This window comes from Adiantum capillus-veneris, chromosome 15 (assembly GCF_014529385.1).
Source record: "Adiantum capillus-veneris isolate H3 chromosome 15, ASM1452938v2, whole genome shotgun sequence".
Lineage (NCBI taxonomy): Eukaryota > Viridiplantae > Streptophyta > Polypodiopsida > Polypodiales > Pteridaceae > Adiantum > Adiantum capillus-veneris.
The window spans coordinates 78,327,852-78,339,470 of NC_140945.1; the positions used below are offsets into that span (position 1 = coordinate 78,327,852).

The 11,619-nt window shown below is 43.4% G+C and overlaps 1 protein-coding gene across 1 annotated transcript; it reads right to left on the reverse strand.

The window, feature by feature from the left end:
* Positions 1 to 1,430: 1,430 nt before the first annotated feature.
* LOC147440947 (uncharacterized) lies at positions 1,431 to 2,209 on the reverse strand. Its single transcript, XM_086483362.1, has 3 exons — positions 2,102 to 2,209; positions 1,754 to 1,951; positions 1,431 to 1,679 (listed from the first exon to the last, which is right to left on the reverse strand). The coding sequence occupies exons 1-3, from the start codon at positions 2,207 to 2,209 to the stop codon at positions 1,431 to 1,433; spliced, it is 555 nt and encodes a 184-aa protein (XP_086339488.1).
* Between the last annotated feature and the right edge of the window lie 9,410 nt (positions 2,210 to 11,619).

The following is an 11,619-nucleotide window of genomic DNA, read 5'->3' on the forward strand; positions in this document are numbered from 1 at the left end:
GGAAACAACTTGGGCAATATCACTGTCTTTCTTTGGGACTACGGGTTTCACTAGATCAAAGAAGGCATACGCGGTGTGCCTAGGAAGCGGCCATGCCATTTTAAAGATGTTTTGTGCACCTACACTCAATGTTATTAAGGCCGTGAGTTCTATAATCCAAGCATTCTCTGATACAAACCCCTCGACCTTCTCAAGAGCGCCTTAGAGGAAGTTGACAAAAAGAGGGGAAGGGTTGATCTCTAGGCCTAGAATGCAACACAAGTGAACGATATTGGGAGATGGATAGGCCTAAACACCTTTGTCTGGTGCCATGCACCAAAGGAGACTGCTTTGCCTCCCTCCATGAGCAGGAGATAAGCTTATAAGCTACGGATGGACCCCCGATAATTCCCCTTCTAGAATTTTAAGGAGATGGATTGGGGGGGGGGGGAGGGGGATAAGTCCTACTCAAGGGGAAGGGAGAGGGGAGAAGGAGAAGGAGAAGAGATAGAGATAAAATGAGAGAAACATGTCTTCTCTGTTAGGATATCCTTAAATAAAAAATGCCATTCACATATATAGAGAGAGAGATTTTGATGAAACCATTAGAGGTTAACATTGCTCGCATAATTTTTGTTACTCTCATCTGATGCCACTTCAAATTCAATTTTCTATATTACAAAACATAAACCCTTTTCATACAAATGAGATTCTCATCGAGAATAATCTGATGAGTACTTCCTTAGGAATAAAGATTATCCAATCAAGGTATATTAAAATAAACTAATTGTAGATAGAGGTTTTTCTAAGACTTTTTGCCTGCAAGTGGCAAGTCCCTTTTTACAAAGAGTGAATCCCTCACGAAAGGCATGCACTAGTTTCCAAGACATGGCACTAGAACGAACTTTAGGCTGTTGTTACAAAGAGAGGCTTCCTCAAGACCTGGATCATCGCTTACATGCAAAGTCAATGCCCGAACAGGTATGAGGATAAGGCTAATGAAACTTCGAATGCCGAATCAAAGTCACCTCTGAGCAATGTTCTGAAAAAATCATTTTTCCAAACATACAAAATTCGTTTCCTTATATTTTCCCAGAGCAAATTTTACAAAATTAGGTTACTTTTTTAAGATTTACAATAATTTTCTCTATTTTGGGGAGAAATTTGTCCTTATTCCCTTGCCCTCAATCGACATTTTTGAAATTGAAAAGGGAACGATATTAAGCTGAAACGCATACTTAAAAGATAAAGGTAACGGATGCATGAACTTATAGAGTCATCTACAGGGCTAGGACATGAAAATTTGCAACAAACAAGAAAGAAAGGCATCTACAGGGCTACACTCTCGTGACATGAACAGAAGCCGTTCTTTAATCAAGAGTTGTACCCACAACTCGACCAAGGTCTCATTATTATATATTATTGTTGTGTGCTTGAGGGAAGCCTATAAGCTAGGCCTGGGTTTCGTTAGAGAGGTAGAAGCCCAACTGGTCTATGGCACCAGAGCTCGCACGCCCAAAGAAGCCCAAGATGCGTGGGGCGAATGAAAGTACGTCATTGGCGGTGGGGTTGCCAGGCGGGGCAATAGTGCTGCTGGTGGCGGTGTTGAAGCCCAGAGCTACGACGCCGTAGTTGTTGTTGAAGTGGGCATTCTTGCCGATTGAGACAGTAGCACTAGCTATCGCCTCATTCGCTCCAGGCTGAAATATGATATGATTCAGTCAACCAACCAACAGCAACAACAACACTGACAAATAAATGCAGTACTAGTTACTTGAATGGTCATCGAGGTGCCGACACGTCCCCCGTGCATAGTCGTTGTTCCATTCGCATACACCACCTCCAGACCTCGCAGATAGTCAGGCATATAATAGAGGGTCACACGCGTTATCCCGCCGGTGCTCCATCCATCGTCGAACGCTTTGCCACCCGGGGCTCCCCACGGACCCACAACGGCGGGCTTCGACGTCGCCTGCACCAGTATAATATCATCGGTCATTATAAGTTGATGATCATACTCTCTCTCTCTCTCTCTCTCTCTCTCTCTCTCTCTCTCTCTCTCTCTCTTACACACACACACACACACACACAGACACACAACCCGGCCTAGCTAGATTTATACGATAATACCGCCATGCTGCTGCTTGCAAGCTTGCGCTACTTCAAAGTAGGAAGAGGAGCTGGACGTCGACGCTGTCTTACAATGAAAAGGGAAGGCCGCAGCAGGCATTTTAAGGGCCCGGGCTGGGGGCAGCCCTTGCACGCCGCTTGCAACTACAATCAATGTACGTGATCTATTGCTGTAGCATCACAACGTGGCATTTCTCCGCGTGATTGTACTGCAGTACCCCCACCTGACATAAAGTAATGGAAAGAAAAGCGTACTAGACAGCTTGACAAAAGCATTTTCCCTAACCCAACAAATCAAGGGCACCTCATCCCGTTCTGCGGACAAAATTTGAAGCCATTCCCGTTTTGCGGACAAAATTAAGGGCACTCTTCCAGTTTTGTCGCACTGGGCCTAGTACAAAAAACTGGGCCTACAGAAATACAACAAAATTTAGACAATTCTACCGTAAAAATCGGCATTTACTCAACATCCATACAAAATACACGCTTGGGTTGCTAAAATGATATTTATTGAGCATTGGTCTGGGCACCAGCCTGCTAACGTACACAATGATTTTTATTGAGCATTAGTCTACGCACCAGCCTGCTTACATACACTTGACACGGAAGATCATCTAAGCAAGTTTTAGCTACATTGTCCAATAGGGCATTTATCTCAAAGCATTCATGGGGGACTCTCCACACTATCTCGCCCAGGCATCTCAAATGGGATCGACGATCGAGGTGATCTGGGCCGTCAGATGCGCATTTGGTAAATTCGGGGAGAAAAGTAAATTCGGATCGATCCGCATCCCATGTCTTGAACCTTCGACCTCCCCACCACGAGTCATGTGCATGAACCACTACACCCTCATGCCTACGTTGAAATATAGGAGATTCGAGTACGTCATATTGTAAATCTAGGCCGATTAGTGAATTCGGGGCAAAATTGTAAATTTGGACAAACTGGTAAATTCGGGGCAACCTCAGATCTGATGGTCCATGATTGACGCACCCCGCCTTTTCCTCCTCCACCATTGATCCCATTTGACCATGCCCGTGTGATATAGTGATGAGGGGGAACTCTCTTGTAGTAATACGGAGATGTCACTTGCATGCACATAAATTGCCTTGTTTTATCCCTTTGTAAAATTTGCATTCTTTTCTTTCAAAACCCCCTTATTGTACACTCACATGATACCATAAGGTAACTTAGTGAATACCTTGGAAAAGGATTAATCTTATTATTTTCTACCCTATTGAATTTCATGAGGGGAGTGATCCAATCTGCTTTGCAAATAAGCTTCTTATAAGTTCCTAGTGTTTTTGGTAGTGCAAAAGTTATGTCCTTGACCAAAGCCAAGCTTTCCGGTTGAGCTTCATCCCAATGAAAGGTATTGGGAATTGAACATTACTTCTGAGACTCTATTGCTCAATGGCTGAAAATAGGGTTTAGTGGAACAAAATTGAGTGTCGTTGATATCATACCTTTGAAAAATATTTGGAATGCAATTTGTCAAAGTCCCAAAAGAAAATATTACAATACTATATATTATTGCATACATCTTTGAAAGAAGAACCTCAAATTACAAATTTGGACAAGTTTTGACACAAACTACAAGGTCCCCACTATTTCATTGGTACCAATAAGGGGGAAAGGATTCGTCCTTTTTTCGTACAAACAAACCCTGCTTTCAATACAATAGCCTTTCATTTAGATTCAAATTATGTTGCACCACCCATTGGTCCACATCCTTCCAACAAAAGTTGTCGTTGTCCCATGAACATGACACATTTGATATTCCTTCGTTATTCATATTTATGGAAACATTTATCCAAAACCTAACATGTTCCTAGGTTGGACAGCTAAGGAGACCAGTGAAAGATGGAGCACGTGACGTATCTGAAGGTCTCCCCCTCTTATGATGATGCCACTTTGTCGCCACTTTATCGATCTCCAACTTTTAAAGAATTCCACCTTGAAGCAACCATTTTTCTATGCACGATAGACTCCTTCCATGGGCCTTCTTGTAAAGTAATCTCTACTTTGTCAAGCATATCCGAAGCCATGGATGCCCAATCCGGCCCATGATGTGTAAAGGATACTTCCTGGTTTGCACAGAAGGCTTTTATGTATAGCATTAGGTGTAGGATTCCAATGCCACCTCGGTTCTCACCACCCATTTCCATTTCCCCCACTACCATGGAGTTGTGCTGTTTGTGTTGTTTCTTGATAGGACTGGTTTCATGGGTTTTAGAAATTATTTTATGTATAGCATTAGGTGTAGGATTCCAATGCCACCTTGGTTCTCAACACCCATTTCCATTTCCCCCAATACCATGGAGTTGTGTTGTTTGTGTTGTTTCTTGATAGGAATGGTTTGATGGGTTTTATAAATTATTTTCAATAGTGGACCAATTGCATTCGGTCATGTTTAAGATAGACGAGACAAATAATATTTTGATCGTTTAATGGGCTTTAAAAATGCTTTCCAATTGTGTTTGTCCATTTTCAAGATAGAGGACACGAAGAATATTTATTCAATAATCAAGGAGTCAACCACAATCACTCAGCTAGGAAAGGGGAGGAGTATGTACTTCCACCTTCTAATCTTACTATTGATCTTGTTTAGGTTCCAGCTAGATTGAGGTCAAATGTTGTATGTCTAATATGTCCACCCCTAGTGATGCATTGAGGTGTCTGAACACTATGCCTTTTAAAAAAATATCCCTTGTTATTTTGACACATATATTTTCAATGAGAGAGATCAATCTTAATTTTTTAATGTTTCACTAAGAGCCAGATGCAGTTGCAAATATTTGGACAAGGCTAAAAGCAAGATTTGTGGTAACAAAAAGGACCCTTTTTTATTCCACCCTGACTGGGACTTAGCCACATAGCCTTTGGAATTTTGGAGGGAATCCAGTGGTTGCACAACGTTATACTTTTTAAAATTGAAGCCGAATGAAGAAATTTTTAAAGTGTGACCATATGTGTCAAACAATTGTAACATGATGGGCTCATTATTTTCTGGAGTGGAGAATGTCACTACAAGAGGTTGTGTGCTCTTGTGACGTTGTTAGCGACGGAAATACACTGGGTTTTTATAACCCTCGGCGTCGCTAAAACCGTCGCTAATAGCGTCACTACGAGAGCGTCGCTATATGCGATGCTATAGGCGTCTCTATATGCGTCGCTTTAACCGTCGCTATAAAGAGACGCTCATAGCGACAGTCATAGTGACGTTTTCACAGAAGTCTATAGCGACGCTCATAGCGACGCTCCAGAGCCATAAATAGCGACGGTTATAGCGACGCCTGAGAGATTTTTTTTTTTTGGTGACAGGGCATTGAATGCCCTGCCACCCATCAACCATATTGTACTTGATTCACTTTTTAAAAAAAGTGCAAGGGTAGATAATAGACCCAAAATAGTCACCCACAAGACGCATTGTTTGCAAAATTGACAAGCGTAAAATTGACAATTGTACACATCATAGGCAAAATGAATTGATTGACAAATGTAATAATGACAATTGTACAACATCATAGGCATAAAGAATTGATTGGCAAAATGAACTGCGGTGACAAATGTAATAATACACATGGTTCAAAAAGAAGTATAAAATCCGTCTCATGATACATAAGCTATGAGAAACCCTAAACTAATGCTATCTAGCTACGGCTAAACTGACATCGTCTAGTCAGACGTCTCATCGCATCCAAGCGGCGTATCTGTCGGATTCTGCAAAAAAAGACAATAAGACAGCTTTCGGTAAGTATAAACATATAACGACATTTATAAAACAATACAAAAAATAGAAAAGAGTAAACCCTAATACTAACCATGCCGCCGCGAGAACTGAGAATGTCCATCAGGGTGTTTAAGCCCTTCCTGCTTGCGTACTCGCGCTCGTACAGTGTGGGATCGCGTCCTGTCATCGACCATTGTCAAAACATACAAAGAATTCATTATGTTAGAATTAAAAAACTCATAAACCCTAAACTATCGAACGTAAAGAGCAATGCGAAAACACTTACAAAATCGGCCTCAAATGATGCCCATCCACCGCTCCCCAAGTGGTGCGAGCTCCCTGCCTCTACTCGCGCTCTGGATGCATCCTTTTGTTGCTTCCACTTGTCGGGATTCTCGCGCGCTGATTTCTTCGCATTCTTCCAATCTTCTTTGGCCAGCCAATCTGGCCTGTTCCACCCATGCTTGATTGCTTTTTGCACTTCGGAACGCTTGTGTTTGCAGTATTCGCGCATTCAAATTTTCATCAGGTCTTCATTGAAGCGTTGATCCCGTGTTGGAACGGGAAACTCATCATGAAGTATGCTGATGACTCTGTTTTTTAAATCACTTGGTACTTCACTCCATTTGTTTAGTATGTAGTGTCTAAACAGCTGAGAGCAAATACCACGCATGCGCGAGATCACCTTCTTGCCGTCCTCATCCATGATGATGCCGCCGCTGAAGTCGACGGAGTAAGGCAATCCCTCTGGCCGGTGACGCGTGAACTTGGGTGTCCCGGCAGGGGTCTCTAGCGGCGTGTCGATGGGGGTACGGACGTCAGGTGTCTCCACCGGCGTCTGGGCCCCGAAGCGAGGAGTGTCGAGTGGGGTGGCTCCTGGCGGAGTAGGTAGAGGTGTGTAGCTGCTAGGAACAGTCAGCCGTGCAAAACCTGGCGTAGATGGTGATGCTGTGGCAGGTGTGGGGGCGGGCAAAGAAGGGGAGGGTAAAGAGCCTCGTCGAACACGAGGCGGTGTGGAGGCATCGGTGGCGGAATCCCCACAACAACTGCCACCGCCACCACTAGAGCGCCGGTGTCTAGACGAGTGTGAAGCTCGTCTCGTCGACGTCGAAGCTTCGGAGCGCGCCGAATGCTCCGAAATAGAGGGAGATGCGGATGGAGTAGGAACGCGCGATGATGCGCCAGAGCGATGACGCTCCACGTACCACTGTCTCTGTGCGGTGACAAAGAAGAAAGAAACTCCTCATCATCCATACCTGCATTAAACACACAATTATTTAAACTTAATATTGAATGAATAGAGTAGACAATGACGAAAGACCATTAAATACAATGACATAATGACGCATATAAATACAATGACGCAATGAATTGAGTGATAGAAGAGGCAAGTCGAAAACTCAGAATTTTCAATCAAAAGATGTGAGCGCGAGTAGAAAAGAGCGTTATACACCATGGAAGGTACTTAGAGAGCCAGAGCTTTTACAACACGGAGCAAAATTGTTCAAATACAATATTTGTGGCTTTAAGAGATCTCTCTCTCATCCTCGCATAACTCAGCATAACTTCCTATATCTATATAGAGCTCTCCGTTTAAACACATATCCTCTGTTTCATTTTGTAGCTCCTCTGCATGCACCCCATATAGAGTAGTAGCATCTTGATGCTCGTCTGGCACAACCCAGCGGCTTCTAATTGAGCATCTTCTCTGATCTCCTCCATTGATGCCGTTGTGATTGGCACATGGTAGCCTTCATACGTCCTTGCACTATGAGGGGCTACCTCTATGACGTACCACCAGTTTGATGTAGACTTTGTAGGATGAAATATTACCTGCCAGAGCCACATAACTTACATGAGAGCTTTCAAGCACATAACTTGTAAAAGGGGGATGTTAACTATTTACATACTTACTTGTTCACAATGCTCGGGTAGTACGAAAGTGTCTCTTAGGTCAGTCCATTTCTTAGTAGAATCCACCTCAAGAAAACCAGACTCTCCTCTACGCACAGTAGTGTTGTGACCCTCCATGATTATCTTGAACCATTGCACGTCGAACAAGTCGACAAAAAATCCTCTGTAATCGATCCTCAAAATCACTTGCAGCGTGCCGAAGTAAGTGAGTTCTGCCACCACAGGATCTGCATCAGAGGAACGTCGTCGACTAGACTGTTCAAATTTTGCCATGATTCCACAATCTTGTGTAAAACGCTTTTTGTCGATTCGTTCCACCCTAAAATTTCGACCTTTACACCATGCTGCTGTGTATGACTTATACTACAACGAACAAAGATTATGAGTGGCCGTTCAAACGTTTAGAAATAAAGTCACTAGCTAGTCGTACATTGCAAACTTACCTTGGTCGCGCAACCCTGAGAGTACTCCCACTCTTTCTCAGTCACTTCGTCACCGCATTGTTGTGCAATTTTCAATTGGTTGTGCAACCATCTTAAGCTCATGAAGGTTGGTAGGCTCTCCAGAACCATCGGATAGTGCATCGGTGGTCGTCTTCCCCGTCTCCACTCGATTCGTGCCCTTTGTCGCTCTTGCTTTGCATCCTCATATTGTGAAATCCACTTTTGCATCACTGGAACGTGAAGCATGCAAAATCGGTTGATTTTAGCCTCTAGATCTTCCGTCATCTTCTTCTCAACACCGAGATTACACATGACAATCCCAGATATGCGCTCATCATCTATGGTTCGCCATAGCGTATCCCGGGCTTTATCAAATCCGTCTAGCCACTCTCCAATGTACACTAGGGACTCTGATACCAACCAACCTTCTGCCATGCTACCCTCCGGACGTGCCTTTTGACGCACATATCCCTGAAACGTTTTCATGAAACGTTCTAAGAAGAACATCCATCTGGAATGAACTGTGCCAGCTATTTCCACCTCATCAACTATGTGAACAAGAAGATGCACCTGAATGGTTAGCATGGTAGTAGGAAAATGTTTCTCAAACATGCACACAAGCTCCGCAGCATTTAGTTTGGCGAATGGTATGGAGTCTACGTTGATCTCCTTTTGTGAGATCCATTGCACCAGCTTTGCAAGTTTGTAGATTGTGTTACAGATGTCGAGAGACAAACATCCCTCAATGGCAACCGTAAATCCACATTTTATGCAATGATATTAAAGTCCACTATGAACATACCTGACACATTTTATGCCAATCGTGTGACTTCAAACCGGTAAGCTTTCCTTCTTTAGTAAAACACGTTCGGAGCGAGTGCATTACGCCAGTGGGGGTCCGCAAAGATCGAATGGTCTCTTTTACTTTGCGTTCTTGGGCTCCTGTGAAAATCCATGGTGCTTTAGGGAGTTTTATCGATCCATCAGACGCTATTTGCGGCCAATATTGCTCCATACGATCCACATTTCTAAGGTCAACTCTGGCTCCCAAAGTATCTTTCTTACCGGTCAGATGGTCCCATAGTAGATTACCCACATTCTTGAATATGTGCATTGGATCGAGCAAGTGATTGATCATGAGTCGGGGCCAGTATGGTAACTCGTACCATAGGGATAGTCTCTTCATCCCTGGAGGCAATCCGTCATCGCACATCTCCTTCTGCTCTAACCATGCTTGTGCAGACATCCTTGGTGGCTCTCTTCCCAAAAAGCCGTCGCGTAACACATGATTCTCTGGAAGATACGCTTGATGACCTTCGTAGATTTGCTTCTTCAGTGAGGGAGCCCTACGTGCATTCAGTCTAGGTCCACATGTGACACATGCTCTGTATCCGCTTGTTTGAAGCCCTGCATGTATACACATGATAATAGATCAACTATGGGAAAAAACAAGATTTACAGTGTCTGAGTGAGGAGTGTCAATAGATCACCTGAGCATTCTGTTAGCCCGGGATAGTCATGCATGGTCCACATTAGAATGCCTCTGATCAAAGCATTTTGTCGTCTTGTGTGTCGGCTCATATCCACCACCTCTATGCCAATCCACAATTGTTGTAGCTCTTCCAATAGTGGACGAAGATACACACGATATTCCCCACTTTATATCGCCCTGGCACAATCAAGCTTAGCCATAGGTGCCCCTTCTTCGTAGTCAACCACGGGGGAATTTTGTAGTTGACGATGACAACGGGCCATACACTGTAAGATGTTGATCTTTGACCAAATGGATTTACGCCATCCATAGCCAGGCCTAAGCGCAAATTTCGAGCTTCCCTGGCAAAATCCGACCATGTTCCATCTATATGTTTCCAGGCTGCGCAATCTGCAGGAATTCGTAGCACACCATCCGAAGATTTATTCTCCTCATGCCATGATGCTAGGGAGGCCATGGACTTACATTCGAAGAAATGCTTGATGCGAGGAAGCAGAGGAAAATGTCGCAAAACCTTTTGTGGAATTTTTGTCCCGTGGAGATCTACTCGATATCTTTCGGAATCACATTTCGGACACTTCTCCATGTCTATGTATTCCCCTCTGAAAAGAATGCAGTCATTAGGACAAGCGTGGATAGAATTGTAATCCATCCCCAAGTTTCGCAAAATCTTTCTTGCTTCATCTTGGGAATCTGGCATCACATTGTCAGCTGGTAGTATGTGCTCTTTAAGCAATCTACACAACATAAAAATACGATACAGTCGTGTAAAAATCTATCAGATCATTATACATTTAGAGTTTTATTAAAGTAAACTAATTGTAATAGATCACCTGAAAAGCGTTGTGACGCTAGTGTCACTTCATCCAAACTTTGCCTGCATGTTGAGAAGAACCAGGAGTGCTTTCAATCTAGACATACGTGCTCCATTATACAATGGCGTATCGGCTTCACTTTTCATATCATCATAGATAAGCCTTTCTGAATCCATGATCGTCTCGATCATTTCATCAATCTCGGGCTCAAACATTGCCTCGTTGGGAATGTGCTCTGCATGATCATCCCCCGAGCTGTCAGAGGCTACATCTTGTGGCCTCACATATGCTGCTTGACCAAAGCGCCTGCGAACACGTCTATTGGGTTGCAAGATTGCTGCTTGTTGGCCAACGTCAGAGTCCGACGAGTTATAATTGGCAACAACTCCATCTATAATAGATGGATCGAACTGGCCAAATTCGCGAACGTGGTGCAAAGAAACACGTCTTGTCCGTCGCACAGCATGCTTGCATTGATTACAAGGACATAAGACCCTCGTTGAGAGATAGGTGTTTCGGTTGGACGGTCCCACATCCTCGTCACTACTCATAATGAGGATAAAAATCTTATAACCTGGACAACAAATTTAATATTCTATTGGCATTCTTCGTCTTATCTCTCTCTCTCTCTCTCTCTCTCTCTCTCTCTCTCTCTCTCTTTACCTCACATTCTCTAGTCATGTCCAATCCCCGCACACCTCGGTCTAGAGGTGCACGGAGATCAGAACCACCGGGTTATAATCTCGTCTTTATTGGTCAATACCTATATTTGTGGGTACAAGAAATCTACAGACCCACGTCTACATGATACTGCATGTAGTGGACAAAACCCCTTTGCCTCTTCTCTAGCTGTAGCACTTCACAGCATCTTAACATCTTTTCACAGTAGATCTTTTCAGAGTTCGTCTAACTCTAAACCCTAAACCGTAAGTAATTCTTGCGTGGACTCGATCTAACGTAAATAAGCGTAAATCTAACTAAAAATAAACCTAAATCTAATTTAGCGTAAGTCTACATCTAACCTAATCTTTAACGTCTTTTGGAATAGTTTCCTACGACGTTAAAACTCTCTTCTTCTTGTGTGTGTGTGTGTGTGTGGGTAAACCTAAATA

What these genes read in the sequence shown, in the direction of transcription:
- LOC147440947 (XM_086483362.1), bottom strand. Translation starts at nt 2,209, where the DNA reads ATGCCTGCTGCGGCCTTCCCTTTTCATTGTAAGACAGCGTCGACGTCC. An exon ending in AGCAGCATGGCGGTATTATC is followed by an intron (nt 1,952 to 2,101) that starts GTATAAATCTAG and finishes ATACTGGTGCAG; the next exon opens with GCGACGTCGAAGCCCGCCGT. An exon ending in GCACCTCGATGACCATTCAA is followed by an intron (nt 1,680 to 1,753) that starts GTAACTAGTACT and finishes ATCATATTTCAG; the next exon opens with CCTGGAGCGAATGAGGCGAT.